Source organism: Opisthocomus hoazin, chromosome 5 (genome assembly GCF_030867145.1).
Source record: "Opisthocomus hoazin isolate bOpiHoa1 chromosome 5, bOpiHoa1.hap1, whole genome shotgun sequence".
NCBI lineage: Eukaryota > Metazoa > Chordata > Aves > Opisthocomiformes > Opisthocomidae > Opisthocomus > Opisthocomus hoazin.
The window spans coordinates 21,564,522-21,589,468 of NC_134418.1; the positions used below are offsets into that span (position 1 = coordinate 21,564,522).

The 24,947-nt window shown below is 44.2% G+C and overlaps 2 protein-coding genes across 8 annotated transcripts in view; one reads left to right on the forward strand and one right to left on the reverse strand.

Moving 5' to 3' along the window:
* Nucleotides 1-15,353, reverse strand: part of SEL1L3 (SEL1L family member 3) — a 39,558-nt gene extending 24,205 nt beyond the window's left edge. For 2 of the 5 annotated variants that reach the window (XM_075420654.1, XM_075420653.1), the window contains exons 1-7: nt 14,786-15,051; nt 10,283-10,850; nt 8,090-8,216; nt 5,096-5,217; nt 3,592-3,707; nt 1,258-1,313; nt 112-244 (exon numbers count right to left, since the gene is read on the reverse strand). In XM_075420654.1, the coding sequence (XP_075276769.1) occupies nt 112-244; nt 1,258-1,313; nt 3,592-3,707; nt 5,096-5,217; nt 8,090-8,216; nt 10,283-10,850; nt 14,786-14,866 (1,203 nt within the window). In that variant the 5' untranslated portion in view covers nt 14,867-15,051. Of the gene's footprint in view, nt 1-111; nt 245-1,257; nt 1,314-3,591; nt 3,708-5,095; nt 5,218-8,089; nt 8,217-10,282; nt 10,851-11,431; nt 11,533-13,662; nt 13,679-14,785; nt 15,052-15,277 lie in introns of those variants that run through there. The other 3 variants (XM_075420655.1, XM_075420657.1, XM_075420656.1) reach the window with 3 other exon arrangements.
* Nucleotides 15,354-15,390: 37 nt separating this feature from the next.
* SMIM20 (small integral membrane protein 20) lies at nt 15,391-21,396 on the forward strand. Of its 3 annotated transcripts, none has more exons than XM_075420660.1 (3): nt 15,391-15,601; nt 19,483-19,539; nt 19,779-20,819. In XM_075420660.1, the coding sequence occupies exons 1-3, from the start codon at nt 15,493-15,495 to the stop codon at nt 19,814-19,816; spliced, it is 204 nt and encodes a 67-aa protein (XP_075276775.1). In that variant the 5' UTR covers nt 15,391-15,492; the 3' UTR covers nt 19,817-20,819. The 3 variants fall into 3 exon arrangements, with proteins under 3 accessions (XP_075276775.1, XP_075276776.1, XP_075276773.1); XM_075420661.1 differs by lacking the exon at nt 19,779-20,819 and adding an exon at nt 20,826-20,908 and having other exon boundaries at nt 15,397-15,601; XM_075420658.1 differs by lacking the exon at nt 19,779-20,819 and adding an exon at nt 20,867-21,396 and having other exon boundaries at nt 15,410-15,601.
* The last annotated feature ends 3,551 nt before the right edge of the window (nt 21,397-24,947 follow it).

The following is a 24,947-nucleotide window of genomic DNA, read 5'->3' on the forward strand; positions in this document are numbered from 1 at the left end:
CCATCATGATTCATAGCAAGTTCACCACTTGGTAGGAGCTTCAGTCAAGAAAAAATACAGCCATAGCTGGCTGCTAATATTTAAACATTTCCAAATACTGCTTTTGTTTACCTGTTCCGTTTCCAACACATTGAGACGATAGTATTTCACAGGTCCAAAGAATGCTTCAATACCATTTACATAGCCACTGCCTCCAAGAACAAAGTATCCAGCAGTGTCATCATAATAGAAATCTTCCCTAAAACTTAAGTACATGAAAGAGAAGTAAGCTGGCTATCAAGAGGTACTACGAAACAAAAAGAGAAATCCGTATCTCAGAATTTCAGTAACTTACAGCCTTAAACTCATTCCAGTATCTTTTCCTTTTCTCATCTGTTTACTCTCAAAATCTGCTCTGCAATTTAGTGCGATAAATTCTGGAGTAAATTTAACAAAACCTTTGCCTACAAACATACTAAACCAGCAGGGTGCTTTATTCTTCTGACCTGTAGGTATCCTCTGAAGTTTTATTATACAGCCTCAGCGATTTCAGTCCCACCTCTCCCCTGCATTTATCTAAAACCGGCACATGAAAATTTAAGTTATCTGTCTCCTAGAGTTACTATGTATAAATTCACAATTTCTGGTTTGTAAACCATAACAGAGAAAGAACAACACTGAAGTCTACCATACAATTTATCGTTATACTGTTTCCATACAAAATTTTGGTTTTTTAATTATTTGCACAAGAAAGAGTTAATCTTAAATTAGAGTGACTGAGAACAATTAAAGATCGATTTTAAAAAAGGGCACCTGATTCAGTTGCTTAAAATAATGGATGGGGCTAGAATATTTTTGGTAGAAATTTTGCTCTCTACCTAAGCAAAGCAGATTAACAATTTTACTGGTGAAATCCTGGCGTCCTCACCGCAACAGCAAAACCTCCCTTGACCTCAGTAAGGCCAAGACTTCATGTGAAGACTCATCCTAATGCCACTAACCTTCCGATCAGGTTTTCGTGGCAGTTATCAGACTCTAGTACTAGATTGTGCAGCACGTTAGCTCAACTAGCTCATGATATTAATAAAATTATTCAGCTCACGCTCAATGTAAACACAGTAATGCAAACTGGTCTTGAGAGTGTAGAGTGGAAAAAGACCACAGACATTTAAAAAATCATTCGGAATCTCAGTTACAAACTTGTGCCCTCCATCTGCCGTTTTCCAAATCTGAACACATACACATACATTATTTGGCAAAGGCGAAAACGCTGCTTACGTAAAAGACTGATGATGATGTCTTTTCAAATTCTTCCCAACATTGCTTACTTCTATCTAAAAGAACACAAAATATTAATTATAATAGACTAAATACTACACAGTACATTTATTAAGCCACTTTAGCTCACAGTTCAGAAGATTACCGCTGCAGCTTGTTGCATCTCCTCTGCACTACAGAGGATGTTGTCATTTATCTGATTTACGTCAGGGGAATTTAGTGGAAATCACTGGCACTGGTCTGTCCTGGCCAACCGTGAGAGATGAAAGGTAGCAAAAACAGCACAGATGTTGCCTACTTCATCTGTTTCACTCCTGCGATCAGTTATGAGACATCTGTACTTTGCTGAAGCTTTCATTCTTCCAAAGCATGAACGGCTATTTTGCTTTTATAGAGCAGAGATGCTAAATGAAGAAAATATCGATCTTAAGAAAATGCAGCTTACAGGTGAAGAATGGCCACAAAGCTAATGTAGTAGGCCATGAGTTAAAAAAAAACCAAACCAAAACTACGTTCATTCCTACTTCTACAGGAGATGGAGACCTTCAGTGCCAGAAGGGTAAGGTATTCAGATCCCTGAAAAGGAAGACAAGATAAGGTTTTCGTAACTAAGGACTAAGTCACCTAAGGATCACAACACAACCCTGCAAAATCTTCTCAAATGCCTAGGCATTTTTATGGATTCATCTACATCTTTAGATGTTCTTAAAAGCTGACTCTTAATTTCTCGATGCCTCAATTTCCAAACCTTCCCTAATTTATATATTTTGCCTAAGATCACGCTGGACTAAATGTACCTAAACAATGGAAGTGAAATAAGTGTCTAAATAAGGAAAATCTTCTACACCTTTTGAGGATCCTAGCATTTAAAAAATTACTACAGGAAGACATGTCAATAAGGTGCGACTGAACCACAGCTTTATCTGTCCCAGAAAATGGCTCTAAGTACTGAAATGCTTTTAAGCTTAGGCCTACTTCCTCTTCTTTGCACAAGAGTGCTCATTAAACTCTTCACGGCTCCCATATCTTGTTCAGAAGTGGAAAGTTATTGACCACATTATCTCACGCCTGAATAAATTCACTCTGCTCTTTGATGGAAGAATATTTTTTCTTAATCTAATCATACAAGCAATCCTCACATTTCCAAGTCCAGACTAATATATCGTGTATCAATACTGACAGTAACTTTTACATTTGCACCTGAAGCTGACCTTCAAATTCCATAGGGTCTGGCCTTTCCTGTGAACTTAAATTATGACCACAATTTAAACAAGCAGAAAAAGACAGTTCTGATCGTACAAAAGTTTTTTCACTTTTCCTTTAAATAATGTATTTAAAAGCATATTATATTAAGAGCAAATAGATGTTTCTACCTGATTTACTTGCAAGACAGTCTGGTCACCACTTACATACTTAAATAAAGGTGGGGTGCAACAGGAATAGCAGTAGTTTACCCTGCACATTGCTCTCCCTGTACAGCATTGTTTTGGCTTTATCAGTCATTTAATTCATACTTTAAACTTGCTTAGTTGTTCTTGCAATTAATTAACAATTACTTTTACAATTCAGAATGTAACCTACTCAATCATTTTCAAGGAGAAAGATGCTGAGAAAAATAAGACTAAGGTTTTTGATTATTTTCACACACTAACACCTTAATAGCTGGAGGTACAGACAAGAACTTGGGCAGGAAGGCTGACTTGTTTTCACAGCTGCTTTGGGAAGGTTCTTGTGAAAAAACAATTGCGATCTGTTAAAATGTAAATTATGTATTTCATCTACTACAGAGGGACACTGCAATTTTTTTTGTCTTTTCATGGCAGACAGTTCTACGCTGCTTTGTCAAATGTGCAAAACTTGGGAGCTGCACATGCTTCCTGCTAGCTATGCTAATAATAATATCTAGGCAAGAGGCATGCTACTGTACAAAGAAGCCCAGACACTTCAATTTTCATATCAGAATGGTAAAAACCTCTCAGTCTCTAAGTGCAAAGTCCCTAGGAGCTATTCACACCATGTAACCTACAATATCCAGATAGGGTATCTATGCCAGGAGTCCTGGCTGCCTGTACAGTCAGCAAAGTCTCTGGAGAGCAACTCTGCGCCTGGATACACAGTAATTCTAGGCTCCTACCTTAATCATCTAAGTTGACTTCCCGAAGTTGGATGTTCTGAATATTCCCAGCCAATTTCTAGTTTTAGATTTTTCATTCTTTTGTTATGTGAGCACGTACAAATTATTTCTGTCAGCCTCAGCTGTTGAGGGGTTTGTCAGAGGCATAATCAAATTATAGAAATCTCAGTCGTAATCCTGTAATTTAGTAGCACACCTACCTGTCCACCCTTAAAAGAGAGATCCAGTCGAAACCACTGTCTCAGAGGAAGGCTGAAGCTAGTTTTCACTGCAAGGTCATCTCCTCTCATCAGGTGCACCTGAATATGCACATAACCTGACAGAGCAACAAAGGAAGACAAAGGGAATAAACACCACAGAAACATCAAGATTAATAATGGGCTTCCTAGCGTATTATTCACAGTCATTCTGTCTTCTTCATCCTCTTCTTCACTAGCAGAGATCTGGGGACTTGCCAACCCACACATCAGCTCTCACAGAACCCCAGGGAAACATGCTCCACATTTCAGCTACACATCTCGGTTGCTAATGCCCAGGCTCCCACACGAAACCACAGACTCAAAACCAGCTGTCTGAGGGATAAACACACTAAGCATAAGGCAAACAGGGAGGGTGCCACAGTTGATCTCAAACACCAGAAAGCAGACACGATTTGCAGCAAACAGCAGAGGGGACCAGCAGACGGTGGCACCTACTCAACACTCAGCTGCTAGCACATGAGAGCACAATGGTCACATACAAGACAACTCTACTCTCCACTACTCAGACCTGCAGCAGCTAGACTCATGCTCTGAGATCTTAAGACCAGAACAGGCTATTACGATAACTTAGTCTAACACTGAGAATAAAACCGGCCCTAAAACCTCTCCAAGCAAATCTCATAACAAGCTGACAACTTCCAGCTGAGCTGCCACTTTTGATTGTTCTTCAGAGAAACACACTCAGTTTATAATGGACAGATTAACTATCTAGATTGGTGACAAGACAGAGAAAACAGAAATAGCAAAAATAACACAGAGGAAAAGATTAGTTGTGAAACTTGCAAAAAAGGGGAAAAAATGTAATGTCTTATGAGAAAGCCAGGTGTGCACTTTTAAAATTCTGCACACTTCTTTCCTCTGTGAGCCTGCCAGCCAGTCCCCAGCTGCTCAACCTCATTCTCTATTAGAGGCTGAAGAGCTGTCTTCTGGCAGGAATGTTCTTCTGCTGCAGGTGTTGCCAGACTAAGACAGCGCTACCTCAGACTGTGCTTCTTGAACACTGTAACATAGGCAAGACCTTGAATCACTGGGAGTTTTCCTGAGGCTATTCCAAATTTTCAAAAACGTTCATGTAGTAAGTATGTAAGAATTGAGAACAATATTAAAATAATACATCAGTAATAATAATGAAGGTCATTCATTGAGGTGAGACTCTAATCCCAGTGTATGTTCCTGACCGGTAGGAGTCAGTCTATTCTCCTAACAAAGCAGATGTTTTCTGCAGTTACTCCAGACTAGATGCTATGGAACCATTTACCAGTTTTACCCTCTTAATCTGCCCTATTAATGTCCTATTCGGACCTTATAGTAAGAAAGAAGAATTTTGCAAGGGATCAGTTTCACAAAATAGGTCTGACACTACATTCATAAATGCTATTCCTAGGCACAGATCTATAAAGAACATATTAGACCCCTTCTGAAGGGCATTAATAAAACACCTTACCTTCCTCATTTAGAAATACAGCAGGAGTACTGTACATTTCTTTCGGATCGATAAAATAGAGTATACCACACAGATCCTTTTCACAGTGATGGAGTAAATACAGCCAGATTGAAACAGTGAACCTGCATGAGCAAAAATAAACAAAAAAAATCCACTCCTGATGAGAAATCTCCTTATACAATTTGCAAAGCATTCATTTCACTTTAAGTTAGGAAACCTGTTTCACACATGTAATCTTCAGAACAGAACACATCCTCTGCAGTGATAACCTTCAAAGCAACAGCACTTAAAGACTCTTGGATCTGTGATCTCCTTTCAACCTTGCGCTTTCGCAGTACCAACATGAGAGGGGAGTAAGGGAGTGTTATCTGAATCAATTCCAGGATGGCAGGTCAGAGCTACTGCCAGATCCCACATCAATATGGAACTGGAAACACGACCAAGACAACTCGGAGCCAACCTCCCGCATGCAAGCTACAGTACAAGATCCCCTAACGCATGGTCTTGTAACCTTGATTGTGGAAGCCAGTAAAAATTAAGCTGTGTCCTCTATACTAAATGCCAACTGTGAAAACGTGCTTGGGAGAAGCAGTTAAAAATGATTCCAGCCTCTGGGTAGTACAGATATGCACGAATAGCTGTCACAGAGCTATCACAGGATAAATAAAGGTGGAGTCTGTGCAAACTACAGGGCTGTGCAAAATAAAAACCTGAAGACTTGACAATGCTACCTACTGAGAAACTTCTGTACAAAGCTGGCTGAGGCACAAAAAGCAGAATTTATACCACAGTATCTGATTTTAAGGAGCTCCTCTGTGCCAGACTAAATCTATGTCGGTGCTGTTAATGGCAACTTGACCACTTCTTTCCGTAACATTTCCACAGCAGTTAAGCCAATTCTGAATGCCTCTGAAAACTGTACTTGCAACGTACAACCCAGCAAAGCATTACGATTATTATAATCTCTTTTATTATAATTCTCTTTTCTTAGTGACTTTTAGAAGACACTATTCAGTTTTTGTATTTCTATACTTAAGAAAAAAATGTAAATATTTGTTTACAACACTTCAGAATTGGGTTAGTTTGCCTTATTTCTCTCTCCAGAAGCTGCTAAACATACAGCACCTTGTATCATTTCCTAAACTAAACCACTGTAGGTCTGAATGCCTAACATCTGCTCTCCTGCTTAAAAAAAAATGAAGCAGTGGTAAAGCTTCTCCCAACAGTCTACACCTTAAGTAGGTAATGACACCATATCTTCCACAGATGGTACACGGATGAGGTAGAAGGGTTTGTAAACCACAATCACTTATAAATCGATCATTATGACCTACAGGCAAACACTGTGCTTCCAGAAATACTGCTTATGCTCACATACTGCTGTTTTCATCTTTCATCTCTGGCAATATAGCAAACTTAAATGCTGCAGTCTCCATTTAATCCTTGATTGCCAGTCTGAGCACATAACTGTTCTGGACAAGTTTCTTGGGACAGAGTTTGGGACAACGCTGACTCATTCCACATCCCCCATCACTGCAGAATGCCGTACAGCGTGAGTAGCCCCTTCCAGCCCCAGCCTATCCTTGCTGCGGGCTGTCAACAGCCTCAAATGACAGCTGTCTACCTCCACTCCTCTTTCTTTACAATTCTCTGACTGAAGTCAAACGGGTAACTTCAGTTTGACCCATCTGCTTCTGTTGGCCTTTTGGTGCAGCGGGGAACCATCACTCGCACACAGAAAGCTGAAGGAAAACTCTCTTCCTCTTCTTAACAGAGCTACCCCAGGCTGTCACGCAACCACAACACACAGGCAACGCTTTATGGTAACACTGGAGGGGTCCCCGAAGGCGAGAGCGTGTGGAACTGTGCGGAGCAGGTAAAGAGCTGCACAGAACTCATACCATACATTCTCAGCCAGAGCTCCTGTGCCTCATTGCCAGCAGCAGAAGGCAACCTGCTGCTGGTGAGCAAAGGGCAGTAGGCTGCACAAACCAGGCTGTCACCTGTCCTGAAGAGGCCAGGAACTAAAAAGTGCGCTGTACTTCTGACTTCAGAGCTACAGCTTGAGGACTAGTAACTTGTATGCAACCTGCACTAGCTGGCAAGTCTCCTCTGGCACTCTGCCTGCGGTCGCAGGCCAAACACAAACCAGCAGGCAAGCTCCAGTTCCTGCGATCATTTCCTATTTCTGTAATAATGTCACTGGGGTAACAGCATCAGGTGGAAAGGAGATCTATTTACATCTCTCTATACATACTTTTTCCTCTAAAGTTGCCAAATATGACCCAAGAGTTTGACAGTTTTGGGAAGGGGGAGAGGAGTAGAGAAAGATGATCTTCCCAGAGCGATCCTCTGTAACTGAATGGCATGCAGGGGCTAAAGGGTTTTACTCCCGTCCAGTTAGCAGAGGTTACACAGCGATGGTGGAAGGCAATAGCACAAGCTCAAGAGAGAAGACTATCCCCTAGGCAGCGGACTCTTATCACTAAGGGGTTGTCCGCTGCAAAATAAACTAGAGTGTGAATTTATCAGGGAAAAAGCTGCTCCACCCTGCTTGCCCTTGCAAGAAACCCAACCTACACTTGGTCTGCAAACGATGCTGGAAATGCCAATCTCTTTGTAAGGCAGGCAACCCCAGGCCAGCTAGTCATGAGACAGCAGGCTGATGGTGACAGCATGTCATCAGCTAACTTACACTCCCAACTGCACCCAACCAGTACAGCTACACCCAACCAGTACAGCTACACCTCATACTGGTCTCTTACACAGAACTACACTAACACAGACTGCAAGTATCTTTCTGAGGTTCAGCTTAATCCGCTCCAAAACGGAAATCAGAGAACAAAAGCAACTGCTAATTAGCTTCCTTTTGAGACTTTTCTCACATTAGTAGGCAGTATTCCTTTAATTTGTGGTATAGCCTATGAGTTTAAGTACATTCTATAGCCTTCAATAATCAATTACAGCCTACATCAACTAATTGCCTATACTTACATAGGATAATCAATCTGATGTTGTCTGACTGTCTCAAGTTCTCTGTTTTCAAACTGTTCAAATTTCTTCACAATTCCTGTCTTCTCCCCACTGGAAGCGTATATGAAGTTGAGAATCTGGACACCATCTGCAAAATAGAATCCTTCTTAATCTGCCAGAAAACAAGTATTGATAACTAATTAGCTCACACCCGTACAGTCAAACATTTGAATCACACAACGGATTAAAAATTAACACAAATCTTCAATAAATCCTTAAACACACGTTCACTTGCGGTTGTTAGACACATTACAGTCTTGGACCGAATAACCCATGGGAAAGTGAAATGGAGTCCATTTCCAGCCGGAAAAGATCAGACTCCTTCATATCATCTAAGGCACTTAAAGGACCAGTTAGTAAGAAAGAAATCTTCGTTTATGTTATTTATTTAAATCTCATCCTATCTTTGTTATGCCTATGTGAGATTACTCCACAGCTCTTGGACTTGCGCTCCATTTTCAGCTCTCCAGTTTATACTCTATGGATGGACAGATACCAATTCTGTTCTTAACTGATACGTGTAATCCTGTAACAAATCTGATAATGCTGCCCCTGCTAAGTAACAGGAAAAAGATCTTCAAGGCTTTCCTAGAAAAACCCCCAAAACAAACAAAAAAGATCCCAAACCCCAAGCAATTTGTTACAAGCTTATTTTAAAAAATAAATGTGAATGTTTTATCCTCCTATTTCGTTTTCGTCTGTAATACAGTTAGACAATGCATAAGATGTTTCACACTGTTGCCACAGACCACATGCTCCCCAACCAGCATTTTGGAAAGTCCCTGAAGGCAGTAAAACCACTGCTTCCCTGTTCAGCTTCGGTGCACTTCAGCGCCAATACAGTGAAAACAAATGACACAAAATACTGTTCTGCGGTTTTCTGGGAGTGAAACCTTTAGAAGCAAATAACCTTTCTGCTTTCAGGTTCTGCTTTGAATATATACAGAGGACAAAAAGAACTGTCAGCAGATGGAAAGCTAGAGACAGGCAGACAGCAAAAAATCTGGAGAACTGAGAAAATCTTGAAAGCAGAGTTATTGGTTTCAGTAATTTATAAAGTTGGGCAAGACACCCTCTTTATTTAAAACTATTAATTTTTAAAACTCAGGTGCTTGTCCATAATGGCTTTGGGGGGGGAAAAAAAAGTCCTATAAAGTTTATTGCACTATAAAGACTTAAAAATTTGTTTCTGAGTGTGTGGTCATCATCTTAAGCAGAAGTAGACTACCTCTGTGAGAGTTATGTATGCAAGGACTGCAAGACTGACCCTACATAAGGCAGCAAGACACTGAGCAACTCTCTCTGAAGACAAAGGAACAATGTCCACTGGTGGTGAAAACACTGGAACAGGTTGCCTAGAGAAGCTGTGGATGCCCCCTCCTCGGCAGTGTTCAAGGCCAGGTTGGATGCAGCTCTGAGCAACCGGGTCTAGTGGAAGATGTCCCTGCTCATGGCAGGGAAGTTGGAACCAGATGATCTTTAAGCTCCCTTCCAACCCTTACCATTCTATGATTCTACCTTATAAATTCTTATAAATATCTGAAGGGTGGATGTCAGGAGGATGGGGCCAAACTCTTTTCAGTGGTGCCCAGCAACAGGACAAGGGGCAACAACACAAACTGAAGCACAGGAAGTTCCGGATGAACATGAGGAAGAACTTCTTCCCTCTGAGGGTGACGGAGCACTGGAACAGGCTGCCCAGGGAGGTTGTGGAGTCCCCTTCTCTGGAGATATTCAAGACCCACCTGGACAAGGTCCTGTGCAGCCTGCTGTAGGTGACCCTGCTTCGGCAGGGCAGTTGGACTAGATGACCCACAGAGGTCCCTTCCAACGCATGCCATTCTGTGATTCTGTGACATCAGTGGGTTTTAAATACAGTTGTTTGAATACACTTAGAAAACAGAAGGCCATGCTGCTACAAATCTCCAGGCTGGCTGCGATGAAACAAGGCAACTCCAAAGAACATGATGACTTCAGCCATTTCCAACTCTAATCCTGCAGTCATGCAGCTCACATATTCAACAATGTTGGCCAAGTAAATCACCCTACGTAACATTTACTGTTTACTACAGGCATGCACTTTTTAACAGCTTACAAAAGACATTATTTAGGTCCCATCAGTTCCCTTGGGAAACAACGTGACATTGCACCTACCACTTTCATGAGGGCACTGAGGTATCCTGTTTGCCTGGAGCACCCACAGATAGTCAGCACCCCACTGAAGACAAACTTTGTGGTCTTTATACGGGCGTTCAAAAGGTGGAACTGCTTCTAAAAATGTGTAGTTCTTGGCCACTGCATCCTGGTAGTCTTCATTCTGCTCAACATCATAGCTGCTAACTGATTTGTGACTAATCCATGCGTATAATATCACACTGTGCACTATTATTGAGTTTCTGATGATATAATCATCTCTGTAAACCATGATGCTCGGAAATTTCAAATGTACTTGTCGAGTTCTGCTAACGTAAAGGTTCTTTTCATCCTTCCATCTCTTTCTATACACTGGCACACCAGTCCTGAATTCGGAGGAAGCAACTGCTTCCAAGTTGATGATACAAGGCTTAGAACATAAGTACTGAACTGAAACCTCAGAGTTGTTACGAATTTTTTTTTCTAAAATGTTTAAATGAATAAAGTCCACGTAATCCATGTTTTGTTCAAGCTGTGGAGTAACTGCCGTTGTCTGTAATGTCTCCTTTCCAAAGGAGGGCACAAAATTCTGGAAAAAAAAACAAACACAAAACATTATGTCAAACAGAGAATCTAAGTTTACGTGATTACTAATACATTTGCAGCAATACTACAACACTGTACAAGGAGAAGGTTTATATGCCATACTCAGACTCCAAAACACCAGGACTCTTTCACAGAGCACGCAGATATGGATTACGGAACAGTTACCCCAAGGTTTTTATGGTACCAACTCCCCTACACCAAGTTCTCAAAGTTACATAGGCGTCTACAAACAAGCCGTGTTTACAGGGTGTATCCTCTGGCCCTTCCGCAAGCGGAATCCGGTCTAAGATAGTCACTTGCATGTCATGTTATTTACACACGCTCCTAGGATCAGGCCTAAAGGGTATATACTGAAATGTACCGGCATTTATTCGTCGCATTGTTGCTCACTACTACTGCTACAGCTTGACGTTTCTGCATCTTTTTAAAAAGTTGGCTGATTTTGTCACCTCCCACGCAGGCACCTGAAGGGCAGTGTAACAACTAAGGCAGCTCACAACGGTTTCCCGAGAATGAATTTGTGTTTGTGAAGTGTTTAGGAGCTTATTACTGAAATGTTCCTACCCCGAAGACGGACCAGCAGGCAGCATTTGCTCAGCTTTTGCTCTCCAGAGCTATGCACATTGCAATATACTTCGGGAGTGAGTGCTTGGATGCACACCGGGATTATCCACCATGGTGAAGTTCTTGTCTCTAAGGCTTCAAACAGCTTCTTTTCTTTCTGCTCTGCGGTCAGCGTCCGGCTTGATGCACTGCCAAGGATACCGCGGATTACTTGGCTCAGAGGGCCAGCCACCAGCACAGCACTTCTGCCAGGTCCCCTGATCTGCCTAAAATATTCAGAATTGTCCCTCAGGATTACCAGGGAAGCTGGTCGTTAGGATTGCTTAAAATGAGAAGATCCGTCTTGGGTGACACTTAACTTTGCTAAGCTTAAACAAATCAAACTGAAATTTATCTTGGATATCTACCTTGGACTGATGGCTTTTTCACTGTGATTCTCAAAATATTTAAAAGCTTTGGCCAAGTCGTTAGTACATTTCTAAATACTGGAATTATGGGCTGTGCACCTGGAGGACAAGACCTTGCCCACAATCCAATATGTGGATCAGTAAAAGTCCCTAATGATAAACTACTTTGCTTTTCAATTCTTAAGGATATGTTGACAGTCCTTGAGAGCTACACTGAAAAAACATCAAGCCAGCAAAACCTGTGAAGGTGTAAATATTTGGAAAAGCCAGAACTAAGTTTGCCTATACTACTTCCTTATTCCTACAGATGAGGATTTTGGATTTAACTATGCAATCAAATGCTATTTTTCCCCCCAGATCCCTGCCTCCTTACAGGCACAAAAGAGCTCTAGGATTGCAAGCGGAACACAACTGTGCGTAGAGGAGACTATTCGTCCCAAGACCTTGACTTTATTTAAGGCAGAAGCTGCAAGACATAACTGAATGAGGGAACTTCTGGATGAGAAAGCTGGGTATCATTGCTAGCAGTTGGGTAAGACCAGATAACCAGATACATTTAGTGTTCCTAGGTCTTTCTGAACTTGTCACTTAAACCACTTTCCGCAAGAACAACAGAGTGCTCTTCATCTTCTTGTGTCTGACAAGAGATGCTGGAAGCCAAATGTGCACTGATGCTGAACACTCCATAAACCTGTGTTTGAGCACCAAGATATACAGCTTGAACAAATAAAATGCTAGAAAAATGCGAAACACTCCACAACATCAGTATCTCGGCTTTCTACAACAGGTAGTCTCTTTAGAGTGACAGCCTTCCTCTCTGCCTCGTTTCCCATTCTACAAAACGGATCTTGTAAAAATGATGCATTCTGAAGGGGCTAAAAAAGGAACAGCAACGGGAGGCTGGTGTCCATTGGAAAAGTTACCACCATACCACAAAATAACACACACGTACAACTACCAACATGAAAGGTGACGAGAGATCCTTAATTTCAATACTAATTTGACTGTCTTTCAGAGCTTGACTTGACAAATATACTATCCTTTTACGTTTCCTACTTACTACTTCATTGGGTATAGATACCTCTAAAAGCGTTAAAAGCACGTAGCAGCAACCACAAATTACTCCAAACCTCTTCTAATTGATGGTTATCATTCATATTTCTTATACATCTTTTTATCTTATAATAAAGCGTATTTATAAACAGCTTAATCCTTGTCATATGGGGACTGTGTCATGAGGAAGATGGTAATGCATTATAAAAGTAATGCCATGTGTTTATCACAAAATGTAGAAGTCTACCAAGTAGACATGACAAAGCACCACTCTGTGCTTACCCCATACACACATTTACTGCCGAAACACGCACAGCCAACAAAGCCAGCTCTCCATTTTCTCAGGGGTTTATCTGATACAGAGATGTGGGAGCTTGGGTCCGGCACAGCTCACTAACGAAGATGCAGCAGCGTGCGGATGTGGCCTCTGACATCCAGTGAATGTCAGAAGTTCTGTGGTGGGGATCCCAAGGTAGCAAGCTCTGCAACCCAGAGCCTGTTCCTTGTAGAACAAACGCCATGACGTTCCTAGAACAGCCAAGCACGATGTACCGTGACTGCTGATGCATAAGGTTAGCTTCAGCCGCGCTGGCCTTACCGCCTTCCGCTTAGTGCCTGTTCTGCTAAATGGCTCCCACAGAGTTACTCCAGGAATTTATCTCTGTGTTCTTTGGTGCCTGGCTCTTAGTTGAGACACGTGCTGCAAAAACACACGAAGCAGGTTTGGGTCTGCTGTTGCACCACACCTACCAAACCCTTCGGGAGGCTTACCCAGCAAGGAGCACGGCGTGAAGACCCCCGAGTGACCCCGCAGCGATGCAGCCGCGGCAGAGCCCGCAGACCAGGAACTCTCCCAGCCCATGGCTGAGTCTCTGCTGCCACTGGGCTGCCTCTATGCAGCGCGTGTTACCCACACGCTCCTACCCGGTGAGGAACCCTAGTTCTTCCCTCCCCACCACCTCAGACACAGCAGAGCTAACTGTGCATCGTCTCTGGCAACAGAGTGAGGACGAAAGGATCACACGAGGAGCGCGATTATGAGATTTAAACATAAAGGAGTCCCAGCACAGTCAGGAGGCTGCACTGACCACACCACCATGAACTAGGCTGAGCTCAACAACAAAGACACAGAGGCGTTGTCGCGTGGGGCAGCTTCGCCACGAAAGCCGTATAAGTGTTTTTTCTCGATCTTTTTCTCGAAACCTGCTGGATCTGGCGGAGCGAGCCCAAGTCGTCCCACCAGACGCTGGGATAGAAGTCACCGCGGAAGGCGATGGCAGCAGCTGGCAGGGAAGCAAACGTCTCGGTGGCGTCAGCATTACAGAGATGACAAGCAGCCCCTCTCTCGCTTGCTGGAGCAAGGCCTCGGCAGGACCTTCCCCGAGCTCGCCCCGCGGACACCCCGCACCGCCCTGCGGAGCGGCCCCTGCCTCCCCCCGGCCTGGGGCTGACCGCGGCCCCGCATCCGCGGGCGCCCGCCCCGCCAGGCTCGGTTTCGCGGCGCGGGAGCAGGACACGCCACACAGGGTGCTGCTCCGCTCCCGCTCCGCTCGGCACCGGCCCGGCGTACGTCGACCGCAGCCGCGGCTCGCGTTCAGCAGCGCGGAGCAGGGAAAAACCAGTTCAGCAGCCGCCCCCGAAACCCCGCGCCAGCTCGCAGAGCCCCCGGGCGGAGGCCGCAGGCGGCCCCACTCCTTCCGACCCCGGAAGCCGAGGCCGCCCGGGCAGAGCTCCCCGGCACCTCGGCTCGGCGCCCCGGCGCTCCCCGGCGCGGGAGGGCGGCGGCACCCCGAGGTCCGCCGGGCCGGGCCGGGCCGGGCCGCACCACCGGCTACGAACGGCGGCCCCGGGGTGGGCCGGCCCCGCACCATCCCCCGGGCCCCGCTCCACTCACCGTCAGCAGGAGGAGGAGGAGGGGGGGGGGGAGCGGAGGCGGGCGGCGGAGCGCGGCGGGGGGCTCCGGCGAGGGCCGCATGCTGCCCTGCGCGACCGGGACTGCGCGGCCGGCGCCGCTGACGGGGATGCGGCAGATCCGGCTTCCTGGAGGAGGGGCCGCCGACCGGGCAGGGCAGGGCAGGGCCGGGCTGGGCAGGTGCGGCGGGGCCGGGCCGAGTCCCTCGCGGGGTGCCGAGCCCGTCGGCCGCACCGTGAGGCGCCGCAAACACCCCCCCCCCCCCCGCTCCGGTCACCCCAGTGCGACGGGCACCGGGCGGCGTCCCCGGGCGGGACCCCGGCGCCGGGCCGCGCCCTCCCTCCCGGCGGCGGCGGCGGCGGCGTGGCGCGGGGGCTCCGCCGTGGCTCCGCAGTGCCAGCGCGGCCCCTGCCCGGGGCGGCTCCCCGGTCCCGCCGGCGGGCGAGGCTGCCCGGGAGATGCCGGTGCCGGTACCTGACACAGCGGGGGGCGGCGGGACCGGCCCCGCCTCGCCCGGGGGGCGCCGGCCCTGGGCTGTGCCCCGCCGGCCCGCCAGGGGGCGCTGCCCGCCGCCGCGCCGCTCCTGCCGGGCCAGGCCGGAGGGGGCGGGGTGCGCAGGTGCCGCACCGCTTCCGGGCCAGGCCGGAAGCGGGAGGCGCGTAGCTTCCGGGTTGTGGCCGGCGGCGGAGATGGCGGGGCTGTCGCGCACGCTCGGTATCTTTGGCGGCTTCGTGGCCGTGGTGGGAGCGGCCTTTTACCCCATCTACTTCCGGCCGCTGCTGCGGCTGGAGGAGTACAGTGAGTCCCGGGGCGGCGGAGCGAGGCGGGGAGCGGGCCGGGGCCCGGCCGTGCCGCTGTGAGGGGGTTTGTGCCCCGACCGGGCGGCGGGGCGTGTGCTGGGGGCTGCCGCTGGGCGAGGGGTTTCCGAGAGGCTGCCGGCTCGCCTGAGAGATATTTAAAAATGATAATAATAGTACTCGTAGTGCTCTTTCTTCAAGTTATTGGCCGGCGTGTGATTGAGAACGCCCTTTCGCTCTTCTCTGAGGTGACTGAGAGGATTTAAGTGCGGTTATAGAAGCTACGGTCCGAGCGCTGGAGCACTCTTCCTGTGAGGAGAGGCTGCGAGAGCTGGGGCTGGTCAGCCTAGAGGAGAGAAGGCTGCGGGGAGGCCTTACAGCAGCCATCCAGTAGCTGAAGGCGGGCTGCGAGAAAGCTGGAGAGGGACTTTTTACAAGGTCATGGAGTGATAGAACAAGGGGTAATGGCTTCAAGCTGAAAGAGAGTGGATTTAAATTAGATGTAAGGAAGAAACCTTTACTCTGAGGGTGGTGAGGCACTGGCACAGGTTGCCCAGAGAAGGTGTGGCTGCCCCCTCCCTGGCAGTGTTCAAGGCCAGGCTGGACGGGGCATTGAGCAACCTGGTCTGGAGGAAGGGGTCTCCGCCCATGGCAGGGGGGTTGGAACCAGATGGTCTATAAGGTCCTTTCCAACTGAAACCATTCTATGATTCTATATGTTGTTTGAGTTAAGTTTTCCAGCTGCAATTGAAAAGTTTGACTGAAAATGTGGTAACACATTCTTTACCGGTTGCAATGATTTGCTGGAGCTGGTCTTTGTCTGCAGAGTTTTCTCTGAAAATGACTGCTGAGGAAAACACCAGTTTTCTGCCAGAAACACAGAAAACCCACCAGAGCGTGCAACTAACCCTGTAACCAGGGAGCTTCTTGGCTGCTTGAAGGCACCTGAAGCTTCGGGTGCGAAGCCTCGGAGGCTCCAGGCAGGTGCTGTGTGCCGCGAGAGCGGCACAGGGAGCACCCATTGCTCCTAAACTCCTGTTAATTGCCACCAAAGGAAGTGGGGAAAAGTTTGGTGTAACCAGCCTCACTCCCTTGCTTTAACTTCTATAAAGCTAAGCAAGCTGTTGGTGATAACCTGAAGATGCCTGTGGTTAATCTGCTAAGGCAAGTGAAGAGGTTTCTAGGGGGAGGAAAAAAAAGGGTAACAAACTTAGTGACCTTCTTGGAGGGACTTTAGCCTTGCATCAAAGCTGAAGTAACATTTAACTTGCAAGCAAGTTTTTATTTAAGGAAGCTATGTTTGTGAAGTTGGAAACTGCCCACAAAGATAGGTTTTCTGCTCTGAAAAAAATCTTATTCTTAATTCAATTTTGCTTATGGCGGACTTTCCAAAAATAGAATACTGGAAGTGTGACTTGGCCTTAAGGGAAGAACAGAACTAGTGGACAACGTCCTCTTTTGTACTGGTGAATTACATGAGAGAATGTTCCCCAGCAGGTTAGGGGTTTTTTTTTATTAATCTCCATTTAGCATATGAGTGATGCGCAGTTAGCAAGTGGTTAAACTTGCTATTTAGTGCCTGATTCTAATCTTTACTGATTGCATGCTGCTCAAACTCTCCTTTGATCGCACCTTTATGAATTTCCTATGTGCTTTTCTTGGTGCTTATTGCTGCGGTATGAGAGAAGCACAAGCATTAGTTGTCATAATGCTTTATAGACAAGAACATGGAATTTCACGGTTGTGGTACATGAGTTGGAAGTATTTTAACCCTTGAGGTATAAAGGATTTGATTTTTTTGGAGTGCAGTCTAGTAAGCTATGTGACAACTTCTGTAGAAGCTCACATCTTGTGTTGGCTTGAGCTGTGGTGAATACTCAGTATTTCTAAATTTTGGGGCACTGGATCTGAAGTCAGACATTTCGATTAGCATCACTCAGTAATCCTGCAAAAAGCAAGAATGGATTTTAGTTCTCTGGAGTGACATTGAACTATGTAAACATGAAATACTGTCTTTTCCTTCTTCAATCTTGTTTTTCTTGTGTATCTCCCAAATTCCGCACAAATGAGGCACAGTACATTCAGAAAGAAGACTTTTCTTCTCGCACATCTTCAGAAGAGTTCCTAGCAGTTTAACAAACAAAATGGAAGATACTTGGAAAAATTGTATGTAATCAAATTGTTAATATGTACCTTCAGTTGTGCACACAGGGGTTTGACTTAATTTCATGGAGAAGAGCTATCATTTTATAGGTTTTTTTAGTACCTCAGTTCGTGGCCTTGATGTTTCTAATATTTTCCTGTCTGTAAGTACCTTTAAAAAAGACTATTTCCTCATATCAAAGACATAATTTAGTGGCAGCGTTGAGACTTTGAGGTCGTCAGGACAGACCTCTTCCACTTGCATTAATTAAAACAGTGGGTTGACAGCTGCTGTTTGGATTGATATTGGGGCGTTTTCACAGTAGATTTTGTGATTTTGCTGGACTGTGAGACTCAGCTCCTGCCCCCTCCTGTGAGGTGGCTGTCCTCTCGTCAAGACTGGCTCTTCCCCGTTGTCCTTTTTTTTGGCTTAACTGTTTTCCAGGTTGTTTCTGAGCCCCACCCCAGTCTACCTATTGACTATTCCGTGTCCTGTCTCTGTATTTCTCATCTGTCACTTCTCTGCACTCATTGCTTTGCCTGACCAGTTAACAGCTCTTTCTGTTCACCTCAAGTGTGTTCCCAGACCTCTCGGATTGATTCCCATTTGGTGTCTGCCTCTCTTCCAATCTTAGTCTCCACTGAAGACTAAATATCTTTATCCTCCATGTCCTAGAATAAGTCTGATTCCTTCCCCTAATTTATTCTGTTTTCTCTGTCTGGGTTTCACACCTTTTCCTTTGAAATTAGACCATTCCCTGGGATTTTGTCTGCTAAAAAGGATGGAATGGCAATTGTCACTCCCAGTGAACAGAACTGGAGAAGATCTGCCCCTAGCTCCTGCCCACTTGCAAGTAGAACCGATTATTGTGGTATGCTTGCTAGCCTCTGGTAGCCTTAGGCTTGTACCTAGGCAGCCTAATAACATGTAGTGCCTGTGCATTCCCAGTGGCATAGGATGCTGAAAAGTTTCTAGTTTTAAGGTGAGCTTAGTTCTGAGTTTCTCCTGAGAATGCACACCCTGCAATTTTTTAAAGGCTTAGAAAGTTCAGTGCTATGGGGAAAAGGCTCATCCAGCTGGGCTTTGTCTTCCTGCTTCAAAGTACCACAGTGGTAAAGTGCTTAACTGGAAGGGGGGAGAACAAAAAGAAGGAGCGTTTACTAAAGGGAAGCAATATAGTTTTGTCCATGTCTCTGCTTGGAAGTGGTTGAATCTTTCAAATGAAAAAGAAGAGCCTGACACAGGCCCATTGTATGGATAATATCCCTCCAATACTTAATTTCACACAGGTTTACAAGCAGTAATTTTGTAGATGCTGTCATGAAATCTGCTTGTGATAAGATGCAAGATCTGTCAGGGCCTGAAAATGGGGATCACTGATTCTGGAAAGAGTAAATTTTCTAAGAGTTTTATGTTTAGCGTTTGAGTGATAGCTCCTAAAAGCTCTAGTCATTCCTTAAGTGATGGGATCGTGGCAGGTATTTTGGCATTTTTTTATTAAGCAGTAGTCATTACTTTAAAATGAGTATCTTATTGTTTGTAATATCTCAAAACAGACTAGCCGTTACTTTCTTAGTGAAGTGTGAATACTGCATTTGCATTGCGTAGGTGGATATGCACCAGAATTTTACTGTGGAGCATCCAGAATGAATAAAATTTTCAACATTATTTTATTAGGCACAGTCAAGATGTCTGGGTTTTCTTTTTTTAAGTAATGTCCTTTCTGTTCTGTTTTCCAGAGAAAGAACAGTCAATAAACCGAGCTGGTATTGTTCAAGAGGATATTCAGCCTGCAGGTATGCTTGATTAATGTGTTTGCATAGTTTCAAAGACCTTCTTGAAGTAAGACCTGAATATTTATGTAGCTTTAAATAATACAGTCAAGAATACATTCAAAGAATACATACATAATAAACTTACCGTGAAATTTTTTTTTTAGACTAATTTTTCACTTGAAAATTATGGTTTTAATGAAACTTGTTTTAAATTGACTTAACTGACTAAAGAAGTTGTAGAGATTCTGTTATCTTCATAGCTTCTGAAATAAATGCCAGCTTCCACACCGGAGATTAACTTCTGAACAGCTCAGAGCAAACAAGAACCATGGGTCGACTGAGCTCTAGCTGTAAAACATACACTATCGCACCCTGGTTTTGTGGAATACAGCTTTACTGCTCAGCTGAACCACAATTTGTGAGCGCTTTCCAGCCTCATGGGTGGAGAGGTAAGGCAGAAATCCACTACACATAAAGGGAAATTTGGAATGCAGTGCCAACAGCTTTTTGATCCCTGCTGCTGCCACTAGAAGGAAGGTGTATAAAAGCATGAGAGGAATAAAAATTAAAGTACGGCAGGTCATCCTTCGCAGTTCATTGTTTCATAGGTAATGGAACTGACTGTTCATTATGCAAGGTTGGCACTGCTTGTTTAAAGACGTGAGAGTGCTTGTCTTGGTGAAACAGTTCATATCTGAGTATGTTAAATGGTAACTTATTCCTATTTTTAGAAAAGCCTAACATCAGCAGCAGGGGAAAACCAAATAGGATTAATGCCATGTCCTTAGTACACATATCAGTTAAATCATCAGTGCAGGAATTACTTTCCAGGAAAGTGGTGTAATGCTGAAGAGGAGTAGGAAGGGTATTGTGAAACAGAAGTCTGGTAAACCTGCCTTTTTTATTAAATGTTAAAAAGCACTGGGCCATCTCATTTATCCAAGATGCAGGTGCCTGATGACCAGTTCTCCTCAGTATAAATTTTTCATCTAAATTTAGCTGCTGAGGAGAAGTTATGAGATCCACTAGTTGAAGGTGAAGTCTAGGCAAATTCAAGTGTAAAGTGCAATTCTAGATGGTTGTTCTAACAGTATTCAAACATCTCACCTATAGGTGTGATAGCTTCTTTTTTTTTTTTCCATTATCTGTAGCTTAAGATCAAGATGAGGATGTCTTTTTCAATATTTTGGCAAGCTTAAGCAGAATTGTGAGTTCAGTGCAGAAATTATTAGGCTCTTTCGTTGTTTCAGGCACAAGGCTGGAGTAGCGGACCAATTTTTTGTTTTCTTTTCTTTCCCATCCAACAGCCCGGTTATGAACTGCTGGTGTTCTCATATTTGATTTGTAGGGTTAAAAGTGTGGTCTGATCCGTTTGGAAGAAAGTAATGTTGCCGGCTGGGTGTGTTGCAAGGCGACGCTGAAGACGGACATCTTCAGCTGTTACTTCTTTCACTGAAGTGTGTTTTTGGGTGTCGCTGGAGAAGAATTCTGAATATGCTGTTGGGCACGTGAGGAGCAACAGGCGCTACTGCTTGGAATCCCAAGAGATAAAAACATGCTCGTTTTGAGAGGGGATGCTGGGGCATAGTGCACAGACTGTTAGAGAGCTGAATGATTCTTGAGTTTAGAAGTGAAATATTTATTTCCTTGAGAAAAGGGAAGAGCAATTATTTTTGTGGTTAATCTGTAAACACTTGTAGAATAAATTATGAATAGAATAAATCATGCTGACCGCTGCAGTTTCCTCCTTAGTTTGAGAATTACTTTTTGTGGTTTTATTGTGAAAACATGATAGAAGTGTATACTGAGAGATCAGTACAGAAAATATACCAGGGTGAGTGTAAATTTGTACATTAAAATTTATTCCTTTTCAACAAACGTGTATTTTTTTCACTTGTTTTGCGAGTAGTTAATGGTGGCCAGCTGCCAGGCACCCACCCAGCCACTCTCACCCCTGCTCCTCAACAGAACAGGGAGAAAAAAGGATGACAAAGCTCGTGGGTATGGATAAACGCAGGAAGATTGCTTACCAGTTACTGTTGCAGACAAAACAGACTCAACCTGGGGAAAATTAATGTGGTTTATTGCCAATTAAAATAGATTTGGATAGTGAGAAACAAAAAAATTAACACCTTCGTGCTGCCTCCCTTTTTCCAGGAATAACTTCACTCCTGAGTCCTCTCTTTCCTCCCCCTCGGTCCCCTGAGCGGTGGATGGGGGTTGCAGTCAGCTTGTGACAATTCTTCTGCTTCTCCTGCTCACACTTCTCCCCTACTCCTTTATGGGGTCTTCACGAGCTGCACTTCTTTCAGGAAAATACCAGCTGCTCCAGTGTGGGCTCCTCCCCAGGCCACAGTGTGGATATCTGCTCCGACGTGGTCCTCTCCACGGGCTGCAGGGGAAAATCTGCTCTGAGGCCTGGACCACCTCCTCCCCTTCTTTCTTTTCTGGCTTTGGTGTTTGTACTGCTGTTCCCCGCTTTTTTCCCCTCGTTCCTTTGCATGTCTGGCATTTTCACAGAGGTGCCACCCACTTGGCTGCTGGCCTGAGCTGTGTCTTGCAGTGGGTCCTTTGCAGTGCCAGCTGGAACAGTGGCCGGCGTGGGGTGACTCCTGCATCCCGCCTTCCTTGCTGCCAAAACCTTGACCGGTACACCTGATACGGGAGGTTAACACCAAATGTTGGGGTAGAAACGAAGGTACTTTAAAGAATTGTTGTTAAAAAGCACTTTTTCATGGTGAGCATAATGATCATTAGAACAGGTGACTAAAGGATTGCCCCTACTGAAAATCTTTACCCAAATTGGATGTCTGCCTTAATAATAGGTTCTGAATAAACTATGTCTTTTCAGATTTCTAAAGAAAGAAGCAGTCTATAAGCTGTAGTTACAGTATATAACCTAACCAATATTGTTCTTGACTACAGGTGTAGCACATACATTTAAGTTTAATATACTACCTTCTTGTCTTTATTAATTTTTAGCACTTCGTTATGGTACACATTATTTTAAAGCCCATTGCAGGGTCGTATACGTTATGAAGGATGTGTGTGCGGTGTTATTTATAAAGTTAGCAGATGTTCTTGGTTTGTTTTTTTTTTTTGGACATTGCACAGTTTTATGAAGATGACAGATGAAACACCTGACTCTTACAGTGTTCTTTTCCAAACCACCGTTCTGTTATTTGCTGTTCCTTTTCTACTTGTCATTGTCATTCCCCTCCCACACAGACACGTTTCCTTTTCTGAGTTTGTATTATTTTTTAGCCTATTTTCACTGTAAGCATTACAATTTCTTCAGTTTGCTTTCTGGGAAAATGTGGCCATGTTTGATTTCTCTGCGTTCTCAGGTGATTTCACGCGATGATTGAAGTCAGAGTGAGCGTATGCATTCGCTGTAGGGATGTTGACAGAAGTTTCACTACATAGCACAGAGCGACACTGCCAGAAAGCTAATTCGGTGTTCGCTAGGAAAAGAAGAATTGATTAAACTGAAGAACAAATGAGGGCGCCTTGTTTTTTTTCTTTTTCCTGGACAAAACTGATGTGTTGGACAGTTTCAGCCAAGTTGTTTCATCTAAAACCGCTTTCCAGTGGAAACAGAGCACTGCTTACATGCAGATACTCCATCTTTGACTACCTGCAAAACAAAGAGTTTCAGGAGAAACTGAGAATTTTTCAGTAATGCTGCTTCTGTCACTTGGTGACACAAGTGCTTAAAAAATGGGCACCGTGATAGTGTGAAACAATTATTAAACCACTCTTTCCAGGATAAATGATGTGACAGAGGATGATAAATTACTTAGCTTGGAGTTAGGAGATGAGATGATCTCTGCTACTCTTTTACTTTGTGAAGTTGAGCAATTTGGTGAGTGTGAATCTTCCCTAGAAAAATGGTTAGATGGTTTCAGAACAGCGGCTGTTGCTGCCAGGCGCTGAGCCTTCTGCTTTCCTGTTACTTAAATGTTGCAAAACATTTGCGTACGTGAACTCCATTATTTGGCATTTATAGAACTGTACATGTCTGTTGGTCGTGATCTCTAGTTCATTCCAGTGCAGAAATGCTTGGTAAGTTTTGTAATTGCCTGCACAGAATTTGCAGCAGCACGTGTCTGTTGAATACTACTGCAGTAAACCTAAACCCTGAAGAAGGTGTATGTTGGTTTTAATGATCATCACGTCTCACTTGCTGTGTTCCACCTAATAAAGTGGGCTGACCGGCCATGTCTTTAAAGTGTTAGGGTAGTGAATGTCTTTTTCAAATATTTGGTATTCTGTCTGTTTAAAACTACAGCAAGGAACATCCTGCAGTAAGCCTCCAGAATTGACACTGAAATTTTCTATGACTGCTCTGCCATTTGCCAGTTGCCTGGAGACTTGCCTGAGACTCATGTGGGAGGTCGTCATCCTGCAGCTGGGCTTTGTGAGAATGCCCTGTTCTGCTGGTGGACACTGGACACGAGCCTCGCCTCCTTCTAACCACCCAGGAACAGGTGAACTTCAGTATAGCAACCTGTGCTCCCAGGACTCTTTCCTTGTCTTGCTCTGGAAGTGAGAGGTTTTGCTACTTTTGTAGCCTGCAAAAACTATTATTTTTCAACATAATCGCATGAAGATATTAGATGTGTTTATGCATAATTTCATATAATTATTAGTACTTGGGAAAGACTAGCCTGCCTTTGGCAGAGGAACTAATTTGCTAGTTTTGGTCCACCTGTTCAGATTGTTTTGATGGAAAGGCTGGGACAAAACATTTGATAAAAATGCCCTCTTAGAATGTTTTTAAAACAGCTGTCTTATCTGTTCTGTAATATGAATGCATTTTGTTTATTTATTCTAGCTGGAATATGAACAGCAAATATAACCAGCCTTTGGAGGACTGGAAACAGCGTTTTGACATCCCAACAGAAACATCTGGTTGTACTAAGTTTAGGCCTGCTGTTGTATGCTGATAAGTTTTGAAATTATTAAAACTTGTGCCATGAAGAGCAAATCTGACATTTTGGTCTAAACACAGCTTAGTTCTGAAGCATTATAGACTGTTGATGATGCAATGAAACCCTCAAGCACAAACACTTCAGGAGGAATAAGTATGCCAAAAGATACTGGCAAGTTGCCAAATTATACACACGAGCAAGAAAAATGGGATTTTTCTTGCTAAATATTGTACTTTGTTTATTGAGATTGTTCCCACTGATGAGAGGGCATTTTTTTTTCTGTAATACCCAAAGCATGTTGAATAGCTTCCAATGATTGTCGCAAATTTTATTGTACATATGCCCTTCCACAAAAAACAGTCCAGAAAAAGTAGCAGGTTTTGCGATTTGCAGTTTTCTAAACCAAAATAAATCATATATTTTCCCTTCTTGCAGCCTAGCAATAATTAACTACTCATTTTCTCAGTACTGTGTACACTCCTACTGACCTTCTTC

Excerpts from the sequence above, each read along its gene's own strand:
- SMIM20 (XM_075420660.1), top strand. The coding sequence starts at position 15,493 with ATGGCGGGGCTGTCGCGCACGCTCGGTATCTTTGGCGGCTTCGTGGCC. Across the intron at positions 15,602-19,482 it reads GCTGCGGCTGGAGGAGTACA|AGAAAGAACAGTCAATAAAC; the intron begins GTGAGTCCCGGG and ends TCTGTTTTCCAG. Across the intron at positions 19,540-19,778 it reads AGAGGATATTCAGCCTGCAG|CTTCTGAAATAAATGCCAGC; the intron begins GTATGCTTGATT and ends TTATCTTCATAG.